Source organism: Panthera pardus, unplaced genomic scaffold (genome assembly GCF_024362965.1).
Source record: "Panthera pardus isolate Hobbes unplaced genomic scaffold, ASM2436296v1 HiC_scaffold_27, whole genome shotgun sequence".
NCBI classification, from domain to species: Eukaryota; Metazoa; Chordata; class Mammalia; order Carnivora; family Felidae; genus Panthera; species Panthera pardus.
The window spans coordinates 993054-1010555 of record NW_026526843.1 but is presented as its reverse complement, the minus strand read 5'-3'; the positions used below and the strand labels follow the sequence as shown (position 1 = coordinate 1010555).

The 17502-nt window shown below is 36.0% G+C and overlaps 1 protein-coding gene across 1 annotated transcript in view; it reads left to right on the top strand.

The window, feature by feature from the left end:
• BRCC3 (BRCA1/BRCA2-containing complex subunit 3) overlaps window positions 1-17502 on the top strand; it is a 63123-nt gene that overhangs the window by 24868 nt on the left and 20753 nt on the right. Inside the window, exon 8 of the mRNA XM_019439368.2 lies at window positions 13216-13290. Coding sequence (XP_019294913.1) covers window positions 13216-13290 — 75 coding nt within the window. The remainder of the gene's footprint in view (window positions 1-13215; window positions 13291-17502) is intronic.

The following is a 17502-nucleotide window of genomic DNA, read 5'->3' as shown; positions in this document are numbered from 1 at the left end:
AACATGTTACAGCATGGAAGAATCTTGAAAACATTATGCTAAGTGAAAGAAGTGAAACACAAAAGGTTACCTATTATTTATTTATATGAAGTATTCAGAATAGCTAAATCCATAGAGACAGAAAATTGGTGGTTGGCATGTGCTGAAGGGAGGGAAGACTGGGGAGCAGGTATTTAATGAATATGGTGTTTTATTTTGGGGCGATGACACGTTTTGGAGCTAGTTAGGGGTTGTGGTCATACAAAATTGTGAATGTACTAAGTCCTGAATTGTTCACTTTAAAATGGTTAATTTTATGTTCTATGAATTTCATGTCAATTTTTTAAAATGGGCAAAGGACTTGAGTAGACATTTTTCCAAGGGAGATATATGAACGGCCAGTAAACACATAAAAAGCTGCCCAATGTCATTAGTCTTTAGGGAAATACAAATAAAAACCATAATGATTACATACTATTTCCTACCCAGTAGTTCAGCTATAACTTTTTAAATGGAAAATAACATGTCACCAGGACTGTGGAGAAAGTGGAACCCTGATGCATTGTTGTGGAAAAGTTTGGTGATTCCTCAACAATTTACATATAGAATTAACATATGACCTAGCAATCTACTCTTAGGTTTATACCAAAGAATTGAAAACAAGTGTTCAAAGAAAAAACTTGTACTTGAATACTGAATAGCAGCAGTTTTCATAATAAAAATTACAAACAGCTCACACATCCATCAACTGATAAATGGATAGAGAAAGTGTAGTGTATCCACACAATGGGAATTTTCGGTTATAAAAAGGAATGAAGTACTGATAAGTGCTGTAATATGGATGAACCCTGAATACATGCTAAATGAAAGAAGCCTGACACAAAAAGCCACATAGTACGAAATATCTAGAATAGGCAAATCTGTAGAGACAAAAAGTAGATTAGAGAAGAGAGACAGACAGAGAATATATTCATTATCCCTGCCGTAAAAAAATCACAGGCTGGGTGCATTAAACAACAGAGATGTATTTTCTTACAGTTCTGGAGGCTAGGAGTCCAAGAGATGTTGGCAGGTTTGATTTTCTCCTTGGCTTGCAGATGGCTGGCTGCCTTCTCACTGTGTCCTCACCTGACCTTTCCTCTATGTGTACACACTCTTGGTGTCATTTTGTGTGCCCAAATTTCCCCTTCTTATCAGGGCACTGGTCAGACAGGATTAGGGCCTGACTTAATGGCCATGGTTACTTTAATCACCATTTAAAGGTCTCTCTCCTAATATAGCCACATTCTGTGGTCCTGGTCATTAGGGCTTCAACATATGAGGGGGAGGGCGGGGGCACAATTTAGACCATAACAGGAAGTGACTGCTTGATAGGTATGGGCTTTCTTTTTGGGGTGATGAAAATATGGAATTAGTGGTATGGTTGCAACAACATTGTGAATGTACAAAAAGTCACTGAGTCACACATTTAAAAATGGTTAAAGTGATGAATTTTATGTTTTCTGAATTTTACCTCAATTAAAACAAAGAACAGAGCCATGTCATTGTAGTCACAGAAGTAGAGTAGAAATAATATGGTGCTGAGAAAAGTCCACTCTCTGTACTGGAAGTCTTAACCAGTGCAATAATGCAACAAATACAAGGCATAGACTGGAAAGGAATAAATAAATTAATCCCTATTTGCATAAGTCATGGTTGTTTACATAGAAAGCCCCAAGGAATCAAAGAAATTCCTAGAACTAATAAGTGAATGATGTCACAGAATACAGTGTGAATGGATAAAATCAATCATGTTTGTATATGCTAGTAATATAAAATTAGAAATAAAATTGTAATGGTACCATTTATAATATTTCCAAAAATGAAATAGTTATGTATAAATTTATCAAAACATGTATCAAATGCTTATGCTGAAAACCATAAAACATCGACGATGGAAATGAAAGAAAACCTAATTAAATGTAAATACATACCATCTTTATGGATTGGAAGACTGAACATAATAAAAATTTCATTTCTCAAATTAACCTATAGATTAAGAACAATAGTAATCAAAATTTCAGCAAGATTGTTTTTTCTTTAAAGACAAATTGACTCTAAAATTTATATGGAAAAGCAAAGGAACTTACATAACTTAAACAATTTTGAAATGGAAGAATAAATTTGGAGTAATTGCACTCCCCAATTTTAAGACTTGCTATGAAGCTACAATAACTGGTACTGGTTAAGGCATAAATACCTAGATCAGTGGCACAGAATGCAGTTCAGAAATAGACCCACAGAAGGATGGCCAATTGATGTTACACAAAACCAAAAAAGCTATTCAGTGGAGAAAGGATAGCATTTTCCACAAATGGCATTAGACAATTAGACTACTGTCTACAAAATAATGTCAATCTAAACCTTATATCCAACTTGATATAAAAAGGGATCATGGGTCCAAATAGAAAACATAGAAGTATGAAAGTTTTATAGGAAAAGAGAAAATCTCATGTTCGGTTTGCCAACAACTTATACATGGACCCAAAAGTATTTTCCATAAAGGAAAAATTTGATAAATGAGACTTCATCAAAGTTAAAAACCTTGCTGAGTGAAAGAAACTTTCAAGAGAATAAAAAGAGTAACTACAGAATGAGTGAAAATATTTGCAAATCACATATCTGACAATAGACTTGTGTCTAGACTGTATAAACAACTCTCAAAATTCAAGAAAAAATGCAAGGGCTTATGGATGGGGGCAGGATACGAGTATAAAGGGATACCATGAGGGAGTTTTTTAGGGTGGTTGATGAAAAATGTATGCTCATTAAAGTGGTTCCTGGAATCTATGTGTTAAAATTCTTTGTACTCCCTACACTTTTGACTATACGACAAAAGGAAAAAAAAAGTTGTAAGTCATTAGTACATTTGTGACAAATAATTTGAAAATCCAAAGGAAATGGGTGATTTCTTAGGAAAATATACCAAAGTTGATTTCAAAATAGGAAACATATTTCCTGCGATTATCAGACCTGAGACCAAAAATGGTGATTAAGGATCTATGATTTTAAAAGGCATCAGGTTTATGTGGATTTACAGCTGAATTCTGAGTAACCTTTGAAGGATTGATGGTTCTAATTCAATTTACACATCTTTCCAGACCATGCAGAAAGGTTAAACGCTCCCTAATTTTTTAAATAACTAGAATAGTTTTAACACCAAAACCTGATTAGAGGTAGCATAGAAAAAGGAAACTACTGGGTGCCTGGCTCAGTCAGTTAAGCGTCCGACTTCAGCTCAGGTCATGATCTCACAGTGTGTGGGTTCAAGCCCCACGTCGGGCTCTGTGCTGACAGCTCGGAGCTTGGAGCCTGCTTCAGATTCTGTGTCTCCCTCTCTGCCCCTCCCCCACTCATTATCTCTCTCTGTCTCTCTCTCTTACTGTCTCTCAAAAATAAACATTTAAAAACAAAAGGAAGAAAAAGGAAACTACTGACCACTATCACTTATAGGTGTAAAAATTCAGAATAAAATATTAACAAATCAAATATAACAGTGTTAATAGGGAATAATACAGAATGAGCAAGTTCAGTTTAATCCGGAAATACACGGTTCCTTCAGCTTCAGGAAATCTAAATGTAATGTACTTCATTATATCAACAGATTAGGGGAGAAAAACCATAGATACTGGGAAGACATTGACAAAAGTCAGGTTCTTCATGTGCCTCCTCTCATCTAATTTTCCCAACAACCATGTGCCCCCTTTTACTGATGAGGAAATGAGTTCAGAGACTGAGACTTGCTCAAACCTGGCATACAGGGCCATTCTAAATGTCACATTAATTTTTTGCCAATCTGACAGCTTAACAGGAAATAGAGTGCGCATCTGAGTTGCCCATTCATATCCCTGGCTTCATTTTCTATAGAGTTGTTGCATTTTTTTCATGCTGATTTGCATGATTTCTTTATATGTTTTGGAAATTTCATCCTCTGTCAGGTGTGTTGCAAATATTTACCTCCAGACCTACTTTGTTATTTTATTTATGGCTTTTGTCTCTCTTCTTTAAAAGAGAGACATTATTATGGTTCCCCAAGACAATAAATATAGGGTTAAGTTTTTTGTTTTATCATTTTGGTTTCATCTGGAACTTAACTTAGTTAACCTCTTGTAGTAAGATCTCTAGTTGTCCTCACATGACACTGATTTGTGACCACAAAGTAACCTGGGGAACAGGCAGTGGCTGAGGGCATGTGGCCTTAAGCCAGCCAGCCTTGTTTGAGTCCTGAAGCCACCTTTAACTAGGTGTGTGACTTTGGGAAAATAATGTGAAGCTATGAGAGCTTATGGAGTGGGGATGGGAGCGTGGGAGCCACTGTGGCTTAGAAGTCCCATGTGCACAATTAGGGACCCCTCCATTCTGTCCCCGTGCCAGGGACAGGGTCCAGGAACGAACAAGAAGCGTGTGCACTTGAGCTTCGGCCATGGCTCTGACTTGTACCCTCCTAATCCAGGTGTAGGAGACCACCCCGGGCATTTTATCAGAAGCCAGGCCCACTTAGTCACACACCTGATGGTCAAGCTTTCTCAGGTTTCAAGGGGAACTGAACTAGAAACCTAATCTAAGGCCATTTCCTCACCTTGAAGGAGAAAGGATTTGGGAATCCTGTTTTCACAGTACAATTTCCAGAACAAGGAGGAGACAATACATGGCAGCAAAACCAGCAAATCTATACTATAGTAGTTCTCGTTAAATCCATAATTTTTGTTGCTTTTCTCATTGGTATGGACGTATGTGTGAAAGTTGAATGGCAGACTCGAGTGGCAAACATCCCTGTTTTTTCGAACTCTAGCACGAATACTTCTGATGTTCTGTCAACTGTGGATGTTATAAATTTGTGGTAGACATCCTCTGTTCCTTCATTAACTTAAGGAAATTTCTAGTTTGCTGAGAATTTTTAATCATGAATGTCTCTAGTTTAATCAAATGCCTGCTTGTCATGTCCTCAATTGATAATGAGGCTGTTTTCCCCTTTAGTTAGTAAAGGTAATGATTCACATGGAAAGCTTTTTTTTTTCCTCAAAAGAGCAATTATGCAAAAAAGGCAAAATTACATTGAAAGCTTTTTAAACAGCAAACTGTTTTCACATTCCTGCTATAAGCCCCGCTTTACCATGATGTGTTGTTCTTTTGATACAAAGTAAATCCTGTTTGTTAATATTTGGCTTAAAATGTTACATCTATGTCCATAAATGAGAGTAGCCTAAAGTATTCTTGTCTTGGATTTCTCTTGTCTGGTTTTGGTTTCAGGATTATTTTATTAATTTATAAAATGAGTTGATTTTTTTCCCTTTTCTGGAAAGACAATATAGCATAATAAATAAGAACATGGCTCTGTGGCCACACGCTTTTGTTGGAATCCTGAGTTTCTACCATCTTGACTTCTAACACGGTAGGTTATTTTCTCCTGTTTTTGAATCGTTTGTAAATGGAATAATACAATGTGTACTCTTTTGTGCCTAGCTTTTTAATTATTATTTTAGAGAGAGAGAGTGTGCAAGCAGGGGACAGAGACAGAGGGAGAGAGAGAATCTTAAGCAGGCTCCACGTTCAATATGGAACCCAATGTAGGGCTCAATCCCATGACCCTAGGATCATGACCTGAGCTGAAATCAAGAGTTGGATGCTCAATCGACTGGGCCACCCAGGCATCCCTGTCTAGTTTCTTTCAACCAGTGTTGCTTATGAGATTCATCCATGTTGTTACATGAAGCAATGCTGTGTAAGTATTCCATTGTATAAGTATATCACAGTGTATTCATTCTGTTATTGGGAGAGAGTTGCAGTTTTTAAAAGGCTCTTACCATTTGTACTGCTATGTATTGGTATTTCTGTCGGGTGCATACTAAGGAGTGTAACATATACGTATATGTTCAGCTTTAACAAATAACACCAACAGTTTCCCAAAGTCTCACTCCCAACAACAATATTGGAGAGTTGCTTTTTCCACATCCCTGCCAATAGTTGGTACTGTGTGTCTTATTTATTTTTGCCATTCTGGTGAGTGCATAGTAGTGTTGCTTTAGTAATGGCTTTAGTTTGCATTTTGTTGATCACTAATAAAGTTGAAAACCTTTCCACACATTTTATAGCATTTATACATGGATACAGTCCTTCAGTTATATGTGGATGGATTCCTTGGGTTAAGCCCTATGTTCATAGCCACAAAATTAAAGTCAAACAATCAGAATGTTTTTATTTAGGTTCATAATGGGTATATAAAAATTTATTAGGTTGTATCAGTCAAAATTACATTTGGTTGGCAACTAAGCACAAACTGCAAAAATAGTACCTTAAGTAAAGTTAAATTCTCCATCACAGAAGTAAACAGGTAGACACTAAATGGTTGTCACTAGGGGAAACAAGCATCTTCTGTCTTGTTGTTCCATTTTACAGGGTCTCCAAATAGCCCAAGAAGAATGATAAGCTTTCAGGCTTACCATGATACTCTAAACATCAAATGGAAGGAAGTTTTTAAAAAAAGATCCCCTTCTTTTTAAGGAATCTTCTAGGTAGTACATATAACTTTTTTGTAAATGAGGCCTTTTGTGCACTAAGAAAGAGGATATTTAGAGCAGTTGCTTTTATACAGGATGTGTTGGAGGCAAATCAAGAAGTAAAAGCTGTAGTCCCTGCTGCTACATAGATTCTCACACGCACTGAGTAGTAAAGACTGCTGCAGAATTCAACCAGAAACTGTAAGGAATAAACATTGTGATAGGAAATATCAGGGATGTAGGAATTCATGAAAGGAAAAAGACAACCTAGACAGAAATGGAGAAAATATAACCCAGGAGCAGAATAAACATTCAATGAATGAATGACTACATAATTGAAAGAATAAATGAACATTCTATTCATCCCTTTTTTCAGTTGAGAACAGCTTAAAGTTACACAATACTGTGAGGGAGTTACTTTAACGTTTAATTGCTTATAATGATGGGTTTCACTTTGGGGGCTTAGTTCAAACACACACACACACGTAATCAGTTGTATACTTTGCATTAATAAACATCCTTTTTGAGTGGCACCAGGGTGGCTCAGTCAGTTAAGCATCCAACTTCGGCTCAGGTCATGATCTCACAGTTCGTGAGTTCTAGCCCCATGTTGGGCTCTGTGCTGATAGCTCAGAGCCTGGTGCCTGCTTCGGATTCTGTCTGTCCCCCCCCCCCCCCACCTCCAAAACTAAATATTAAAAAAAGAATTCCTCTTTAAAAGAGACAAAACACATCCTCTTTGAAATCTGTACTCCTATCTTTCTCAAAAGGAATAAAAGTGGGATGTCCCCAGTTATCTTAAGGATGTTATAAGCCATTAATTAATGGCTTATAAATGTCCCAGTTACACCAGATCCTCCCTCCCCTAAATGCAACATGCCTGAAGCCTATAGGTATTGCATATCTAGAGATAAAGCCAACCTCCCACCATACAGAAACATGATAATGAAAAAATAACCTTAAAAACAATACCCATTCATCTTTGTAATATATCCATGAGGGAAGCTACTGCAAGAAAAGAATACTACAGGTGAATATCCCTAATGAACAGGGATACAAAAATATTTTTAAAGCTTATTTTTATCTGTTTTGAGAAAGGGATAGCAAGTGGGGGAGGGACAGAGACAGAGGGAGACAGAATCCCAAGCAGGCTCCACACTGCCAGTGCAGACCCTGATGCAAGGTTCAAGCTCACGAACTGTAAGATCATGACCTGAGCCGAAACCACAAGTCAGACACTTAATGGACTGAGCTATCTAGGTGCCCTGGGATGCAAAATTCTTTAATAAAATACCATCAAACTGAATTCAACAGCACATTAAAAGGGTTATACACCATTAACAAGTGTACAAGTGTGATTTATCCCTGGGATATAAGGATGTTTCAACATATGAAAATAAATCAATTTGATACACCATATTAACAGAATGAAAGATTAAAACCACATGACCACCTCAATTGATGGTGAAAAAGCATTAAAAATCACCAAAATAGGTAGAGAAGGAACTTAATACAATAAAGGCCATGCATGAAAAGCCCACAGCTGATATTATAATCAATGGGGGGAAAATTGAAAGCTTTCCCTCTAAGATTCAGTGCAAAGGCAAAGATGTCCACTCTTGCCACTTCTATTCAACATAGTACTGGATGTGTTGGAGCAATCATATAAGACAAAGAAAAGGCATCCAAGTCAGGAGTAAAATTTATCTTGGATTACCGATGACATGATCACATATGTCAAAAATGCTAAAGACTCAACAACAACAACAAAAACTGATTAGGAATAATAAATTCCATAAAGTTGCAGAATACAAAACCAATATATAAAAATCAGTTGAATTTCTAAACACAAACCACAAACTATCCAAAAATGGAATTAAGAATACAATCCCCCCCCCCCAAAAAAAAAGAATACAATCCCATTCATGATACCAACAAAAAGAATAAAATACTTGGGGATAAGCTTAACCAAAGTCAATTTCAGTACACTGAAAATTATAAAAACATTAATGAAGGAAATTAAAGACACAGGTAAATGGAAAGACATGCCATGTTCATGGATTGGAGGAACTAATATTGTTAAATGTCCATACTACTGAAAGTGATCTAAAGAGTCAGTGCATTCTCTATTAAAATCCTAATGGGATTTTTAACAGAAATAGAAAAAACAGTCCTAAAATCATATGGAATCACAAAAGACCCCAAATAGCTAAAGCAATCCTGAACAAGAATGAAGGTGGAGGCATCACACTTAGTGATCTGTAAATACATTACAAAGTTACTGTAATCAAAAAGTATGATACTGATATAAAAATTGACTTCTAGACCAATGGAACAGAATAGAAGGCCCAGAAATAAATCCACACATCTATGGTTGGCTGATCTTCAACAAGCATGCCAAGAATACACAATAAAATGAATAAATTATTTTGAAAAACTGGATATCCACATGTAGAAAAATGAAATTGGACCCTTTATTCACACCATATAGAAAAATTAGCTCAAAATGGATTAAAGACTTAAACATAAGACCTAGAAACATAAAACTAACTACTAGGATAAAATTTAGGAAAAAAGATTTTTGAGTTAGAACTTGGTAATGATTTTTTTGGATATGGCAACAAAAGCAAAAATAGACAACTGGGATTTCATCAAACTGGAAGTTTCTGCCCAGTAAAGGAAACAGTCGACAGAGTGAAATGGCAGCCTGAAATGGGAGATTAGGGGTTAATATCTAAAACATATAAGGAACTTGATAACAACAACTCAACCCAATTAAACATGCAAAGGACTTGACATTTCTCAAAAGAAGGCCTACAAATGGCCAACAGGAATTTGAAAAGGTGCTCAATGTCACTAATTATCAAGGATATATATATATATATATATATATATATATGTGTGTGTGTGTGTGTGTGTGTATGTATATATATATATACTAATTATCAAGAATGTATGCACACACACACACACACACATATACATTGACTATGATTGAGCATTAATGTAGAAGGAAAATCTTAATATTTTCAACAACATGAATGAACCTGGAGGACATTATGCTAAGGGAAATAAGCCAGACACAGGAAGATAGATACTGAATTATCTCACTTATATATGGAACTAAAATAGTCAAAGTCCTAGCAGCAGAGAGTACAGAGTAGAATGGTGGTGGCCAGGGCTAAGAGGTGGGGGAAATGGGGAGATGTTGGTAAAAGGGTACAAAGTTTCAGTTATGCAAGATAAATTCTGGAGAGCTAATGTACAGCAATGTGACTATAGTTAACAATATTATATAAGTGAAATTTGGTAAGAGAGTAACTCTTGTGTTCTCATCTCACTCACAATTGAACCTCTTTTTAAAATTATTTATTTAATGTATTTAATATATTTCTTTCACGATGATACCTCAATAAAACTGTTCATTGAAGTACAAAGCACTGCTTTCCTCTGAACTTCTGAATGACTTAATTTGAAACATTTTAAGTATTAAGAACAAACTTATTTTTGTAGGATGGTGAAAATTAGTGGTCTAAAAAAACTGTCGGAGGGAAAACTTTTTAGCTGGAAATTATCCTCCATGTTAGTTCCAGCAGTTTCAGAATGTGTTTGCCATTGTGTTCTCAGTAAACGGTGCTTCTCCTGTAAAGGAGAAGCGCTACTATAACGGGAAAAAAGAGAAGAATTGAATTCTCAGTCACTGGAGCCTAAAGTGCTTTGAAAGATCACTGAGTGTCTTTCTTAAATTTGAGTCTGTGGAAGTAAAGTGACTTATCCAAGACCATGCAGCTGGGCAAGTGCAGGGCCAAAGCTTACCCTTGTGTCTCCTGAGAATGTCAAGGCCCAAATCTATCTAAATTAAGAAGGCACTGATGAGGTCATCAAAATCATCAATAGAAGCACTGCTTCTGCACTAATAGAAACAGGTTTTTTAATGTTTATTTACTTATTTTGAGAGAGAGAAAGTGAGCGAGAGTAGGGGAGAAGCAGACACAGAGGGAGAGAGAGAATCCCGAGCAGGCTCCATGCTGTCAGCAGATGAGGGGCTTAGTCTCACAAACTGAGAGATCATGACCTGAGCAGAAATCAAGAGTCAGGCGCTTAACCAACTGAGCCCCCCAGGCGCCCCTAGAAATAAAGTTTGATTGGGCTAGAAGCAGATGATCCTTCTCTTCCTTTGTTTGAATTCCTGAGCCTTATCCTTGTCTTATCTTACTTTCCTTTAAAATTTTTGCTTCTGACTTTATTGGGTTACAAATGATCTAGAACATACATATAAATCAAGTTTAGGACTGGCATGTCATCACACATAAAATAACAGAGACACCAATGAACAATGAAAATTATGGCGCCCATTGAGTGTTCTGGGGGTTTTTAACCACCTTAATATTTAAGACCTTATTTTACCTGCACAGTGCTATTTGTTTTCTTGCTTGTTTGTTCATTGTTCATTTTTCAAACAGCTTTTTCAAGGCATAATTGATATATACACAACTGTACATATTTAATGAATACAATTTGATGAGTTTGGACATATGTAAATAGATGTCATACCATCACTCTAATCAAGGTAATGGACACATCCAGTACCTCCAAAGTTTCCTTGTGTCCTTTGTGGGTTTTTTTTTTTTTTTTGATTCATTTTATTTATTTTTATTTATTTTTTATTTTTTTTATTTTTTTTTTTTAATTTTTTTATTTATTTTTGGGACAGAGAGAGACAGAGCATGAACGGGGGAGGGACAGAGAAAGAGGGAGACACAGAATCGGAAACAGGCTCCAGGCTCTGAGCCATCAGCCCAGAGCCCGACGCGGGGCTCGAACTCACGGACCGTGAGATCGTGACCTGGCTGAAGTCGGCCGCTCAACCGACTGCGCCACCCAGGCGCCCCTTTTGGATTCATTTTAATTTTGTTTTTGTGGTAAGAAGAGAACATGAGATCTACCCTCTTAACAGAGTTTGAAGCGCACTGTACCTTATTGTTAACTACAGGCAAATCTTTACAACTTATTCATGTAGCATAACTGAAGCTTTATGCCCCTTGAATAACAACCCTCCCCCCTTATCCCTACCCCCGTCCCCTGGCAACCACTATTGTATTCTCTGCTTCTAGGAGTTTGACTGTTTTTAGAAATATGTTTAATTTTCTTTGTAGCATTTATCCCTAACACAAATTAATCATTCATTTATTTACAGTCTCTTCCCTCCATTACACTGTTATCTCCATAATTGTGGGGATCTAGTCCATGTTGTTCACTAGTGCCTAGAGCAGGGCCTGCCACATCATAGCCATTCAGTAACTCTCTCTTGCGTGGTTGATTGTGTGATTGTTTCTTTAAGTATGTCCCCTTTTCCATCGCTGACGCTGTTTACTTGTGTTTTCTCTTTTTTCTTGCTTGTGTTGCCAGAGGCTTATCTATTTTGTTGGTTTTTTCAAAGGTCCAGCTTTATGTTCTCTAGATCAATTCAGTTTCTTAGCTTTTTAAAAAACTTCCACTTTTCTCTTCATTAATTTCTTCCTTCTATTTCATGTACATTTTATTGTTGCGGTGTTGTTCTTATTATTTTTATCCTAAATTCATGAGGTGAAAAGTAGGCTCGTTTTCTATCTCCCTTGTTTTCTCATAAATACTTCTAAGGCTATACGTATTCCTCCTCACTGTGGCCTCATTCCAGAGGTTTTGATGTGTGGTAGTTACGATGGCTTTTGTTTGTTTTTTTACTTCTGATTTGTGTTTCCAGTCGTTATTTTCTCTTCAACCTAAGAGTTATTTAGAAGTGCATTTAAAAATTTCCAGATTTGTCAGTTTAGGAGGTTGTTTTTTTTAATTTTTTTTTTGCTATTACTTTAATTTTTAACACATCATCGTAACTGTGGCCTGTGTGATATTGGCTTTATGGAAATTTTTTGATATTTCCTTTGTTACCTAGAAAAGAGGTTCGCAGATGACAGCCTGTAGGCCACATGGGCCTGGTGCCTATTTTGTAAATTAAGTTTTATCGGAACACAGCTGCACTCATTTGTTTACTGGTTACAACTGCACTGCTGAGTGGTTGGGATAGAGACTCTGTGGCCTATGCAGCTTAAAACATTGACTATCTGGACTTGTCATAAAAAGTTTGCTGGACTGATAACTTAAAACATGGCCAATTTTTGTGACTTTTTCATAGGGATCAAAAAATACGTATATTGTCTCTTGGGTCTCCGTCCCTTATATCCTTGTTAGAATAAGCTGGTTAAGTTATGTTGTAGTGATCCTTATATCCTTTTCTCATAGTTTGTGCTTTTGATTATACATATCTGAGACAGATGTATATAAATTTCCCATCCACTTGTATATTTTAGTCAGGGTTAGCTTTAGGTATTTTGAGGCTGTATTGTTATTGCATAAAGAGCATATAAAGGTTCATAACTATTATATGATCCTGTTGTGTTTTCCTTCATAAAATATGTAATAGCCTTCTTTGCCCATTTGTGCATTTATTAATGCATGCTTTCTAGAGAATATTATTGTTCCTGTCAGGTTTAGGTTGAACTAAATATATTAGGGAAATAATAAATAACAGTTTAAACAAGAAAGATTATTTCTTTCTTGAGTAGAAGTCTGGACATAAGTATTCCAGGGCTCTATGATGTCATCAGGGACCCAGGCTCCTACCTTCTGCTTCACCATCTTGGTATATGGTTTCCATCCTAAGGTCCCCTCATGGTCCACGAGACTTCTGGAGTTCCAGCCAGCACATCTCCATTGAGGGCCAGAAGGAAGAGGAAAGGTAGGAGGGCAAAAAGGGGCCCATCCTAGCTCAGAAATTTCTAATAAGTGACCTCAGAAGTCCCAGAAAACAATTCCATCTCCTTCTCATTGGCAGAACTTAGTGAAGCAGTCACACCTAAGCTACCAGGGAGGCCCGTCAGGTAACTTTGCCTTGGCTAAAAATGGGCATTCTGTTACCAAGGAGGAAGGTGACACTGGACATTTTGGATTAGTCAGTCAGCAGTCTCTGCCACTGCCTGTTGCATGTTGTAGTCGTTGTTACTAGCATTTTCCTTTTATAACTTTTATTGTCAACCTTCCTCAGTTATTTTGTTTCAGGTATGTTCCTTATAAATAGAATATAGCAAGATCTTGAGTTACTTGGTTTTAAACAATGAGAGCATCTGTCTATTAATAGGTGAGTGTAATGCATTCACTTTATTATCGTGGCTGATACATGTGGCAGTGTTCCTGCAATTACATTTTTGCCTTCTGTTTGCCATGCTTTCTGTTTAATTCTTTTTATGTTTCCTACCATTTGTTACACTGAGTGAGTTTTCTGTTTTTTCTGTTTTAGAAGTTGTATTTACTGCTTTGATTCTTTTCGTTATTACTCTTAATGTTTTTTAACATTCGTTTTTTAAAATAATTTCAAATTTACGGAAAAGTTGCAAGAATAGTACAAAGGATTCCTGTGTACCCTTTACAAAGATTCCTCAAATATCAAAATTTTATCATATTTCATTATTATTTTTTTTCTTTATACCTATGGATGGTTTTTCCTGAACCATGTGAGAGCTAAGTTACACACATGATGGACATTTCCTAAAGAACTGGTACATTTTCTTACATAAAAAAAATAAAATAGTTTCAGGACATTAAACTTCATACAATACTATTACCTAATCCACAGATAGTATTCAAATTTTACCAGTTTTCCTAATAACATTCCGTATAGCTTCACATACTGCATGTAATTATCATGACCTGGAGTCTCCTTTGATCGGAAACAATTCTTTTGCCCTCTGTGAACATAGTATTTTTGAAGATTGTAGGCCAGTTATTTTGGAAAATGTCCCTCATTTTGGGTTTGTTTACATTTTATCATAATAAGCTTCAGATTAAGCACTTTTGGCAATAACACCACAGAAGGGATGTTGTATTCTTCTCAGTGATTTGTATCAAGAGGCACATGTGTCAATTTGTGCCATTATTGGTGGTTTCAACTTTGACCAGATGCTTAAGGTAGTGTCTATGAGGCTTTTCCACTATAAGCTTACTATTCTTCCCTTTGAAATGAATAAGTATATTGTGGGGACTTTTACCATTCATCAATGATTCTTTCCTAAATTATTTATTACTAAGGTGGTTCTCAAAAGCAATGTTCTAATTCCATCATTCCTTTTACATTTACCAGATGGCATTCTACTCTCAGGAAGGGCTTTCTCTGCCCATCTGTTTATTTAATCATTTATTTATTAAAAAATTTTTAAGGCTTATTTATTTTAGAGAGGGAGAGTATGTGCATGTGCGTGCAAGCAGGGGAGAGGCAGACAGAGGTGGACAGAAAAGTGGGCTCTGCGCTGACAGCAGAGAGCCCGATGCAGAGCTCAAACTCACAAACCATGAGATCATGACCTAAGCTGAAGTCAGGCGCTTAGCCGGCTGAGCCACCCAGGCGTCCCTCATTTATTTATTTATATTCATGTGTGTGTCTGTATTCTTTATTTTGTTCAATGGGTTCTAATCCATTATTATCATTAGCTATTTTGAGGCATACATTGTTTCAGAATCAACCAGTGGAAGCTCCTCCCGTGTTCTTTTGCCATATTCTCCTTATTCTTTGAGCACTACTTGATTTTCTGGCACAAGAAGATGTTCCACCTTCCTCTTGTCCTTTCCCGGATTCAGCTCTCGATTCAGCATTCCTCCAAGGAGCCCTGGTTCCTTTTATTTTTTAACAGCTTTATTGAGGTATAATTGACATACAATAAACTACACACATTTAAAGTATATAATTTGCCAATTTGCCAATAAATTATATTTAAAAAATAAAATGATGTAAAGATCAAAAAAGCAAAAAAGTATATAATTTAATAAGTTTTCACATGTGCACACTTGTTTATACCATCACCACAATCAAGATAATGAAAATATCCATCACCCTCAAAATGTTCTTCGGATCCCTTTGTAATTCCTCCCTCTCATCACTCCCTGTCCCTCCTCCAACCCCAGGAAACCCTGATCTGTGGTCACTATAGAGTAGTCTGCATTTTCTATGGGAAAATATACATACGTATAGAATCATAGAATATGTACCCTTTTTTGTCTGTCTCATTTCATACACCAGAATTATTTTAGGATTCATCCATGTTATAGCATGTATCAATAGTTTACACCTTTTATTACAGAAAAGTATTAAATTATATAAATAGTAGCACAATTTGTTTATCCCTTTGCTTGCTGATAGACATTTGAGTTCATTGCAGTCTCGGTTTATTACAAATAAAGCTACTTTGAACTTCTGTGTACAAGTCTTTGTGTGGATATGTGCTTTCTCTTCCCTTAGGGAGATACTTAGGAGCACACTGGCTGAATTATATGGTACATGTATATTTAACTTTCTAAGAAATTGCCAGACTATTTTCCAAAACAACCTGCTTATATTTTTGACTGGGATTATATTGAATATTGATCATTTTGGGGAGAACTGACATCTTAATAATATTGAGTGTTCCAATCTATGAACATGGCATATGTCTCCGTTTATTTTAGGTCTTTAATTTTCTCAACAATGCTTTGTAGGTTTCAGCATACAAGTTTGCATATCTTTTGTCAGATTTATCCGTACACATTTCATATTTTTATCCTATTGTAAACACTATTGTTTTAATTTCAATTTCCTATTCTTCATTGCTACTCTATAAAAATACAATTGATTCTGTATATTGAGTTTATATCCTACCTTGCTAAACTTATTTGTTAATTTTAGTACCCTATTTGAACAGTCCATTGGATTACCCACATAGATTTTCATCTGTGAATAAAGGCAGTTTTTACTCCTTCCTTTCTAATCTAGATGCATTCTGTTTATTTTTCTTACCTTACTGTACTCATTGAAACCTCTAATAAACTGCTGAATACAACTGGTGAGAGCAGTCATGGTAGCTCTGTTCCTGATCTTTGGGGAAATCATTCAGTTTTCTACTATGATGTTACCTGAAGGTTTTTTTTCCCTTACTGATTTGAGGAAGTTTCCTTCTATTCCTAGTTTATTGAGAGTTCTCTTTTTCTTCAGTAATAAATGTTGCATTTTATCCAATGCTTATTTGTATCTATAGTGCTTTTCTTTTTTAGTCTGTTAATATTGATGAATTACATTGACTGATTGTTTTGATTGCTAAACCAACTCACATTCCTGGGAAAAACTCCATCATTCGTGATGAATGATCCATTTTATGTACTGCTAGATTTGATTTGCTAAAATTTTGTTCACAATTTTACATACATGAGAGATACTAGTTTGTAGTTTTCTTGTAAAGTCCTTCTCTGGCTTTGGCATCAGAGAAATCCTGACTTCAGAAGGAGAGTTCAGCAGTATTGCCTCCTTTTCAATTTAATGGAAGAGTTTTTGTAGAATTGATATTCTTTCTTCCTTTTTAGTAGAGTTCACCAGTCAAACCTTCTGGGCCTGGAGTATTCATTGTGGGAAGATTTTTAACTACCAATTTGATTTATTTAATAGATATAGGGCTATTCAGATTATATAGTTCTTCTTGAATAAGCTTTGGTAATTTGTGTCTTTCAAAGGACTTATTTCATCTAAGTGGTTGAATTTATTGGTATAAAGTTGTTATGATAATATCTTTTATTGGTTATTATCTGTAAAATCATAGTAATGTCTCTCTCATTACTATATTGGTAATTTGTTTATTTTTTCTGATAAATCTGGCTAGAAGTGCAATAATTTTACTGGATATGTCAAAGAATAACCTTTGGTTTCATTGGTTTTCTCTGTTTTTCTGTGTACTGTTCCATTTATGTCAACTCTGATATGTTATTTCCTTCTTTTTGCTTACTTTTTTTTTTAAATTGAGAGAGAAAGTGCAAGTAAGCAAGGGTGGAGTAAGAGAGGGAGAGGGAGAGAATCACATGAGGGTCAGAGAGAGAGAGAGAAAGAAAAGTGAAGCTCATGTTCACCCAAAGCAGGGCTCAAACTCACCTGATGCAG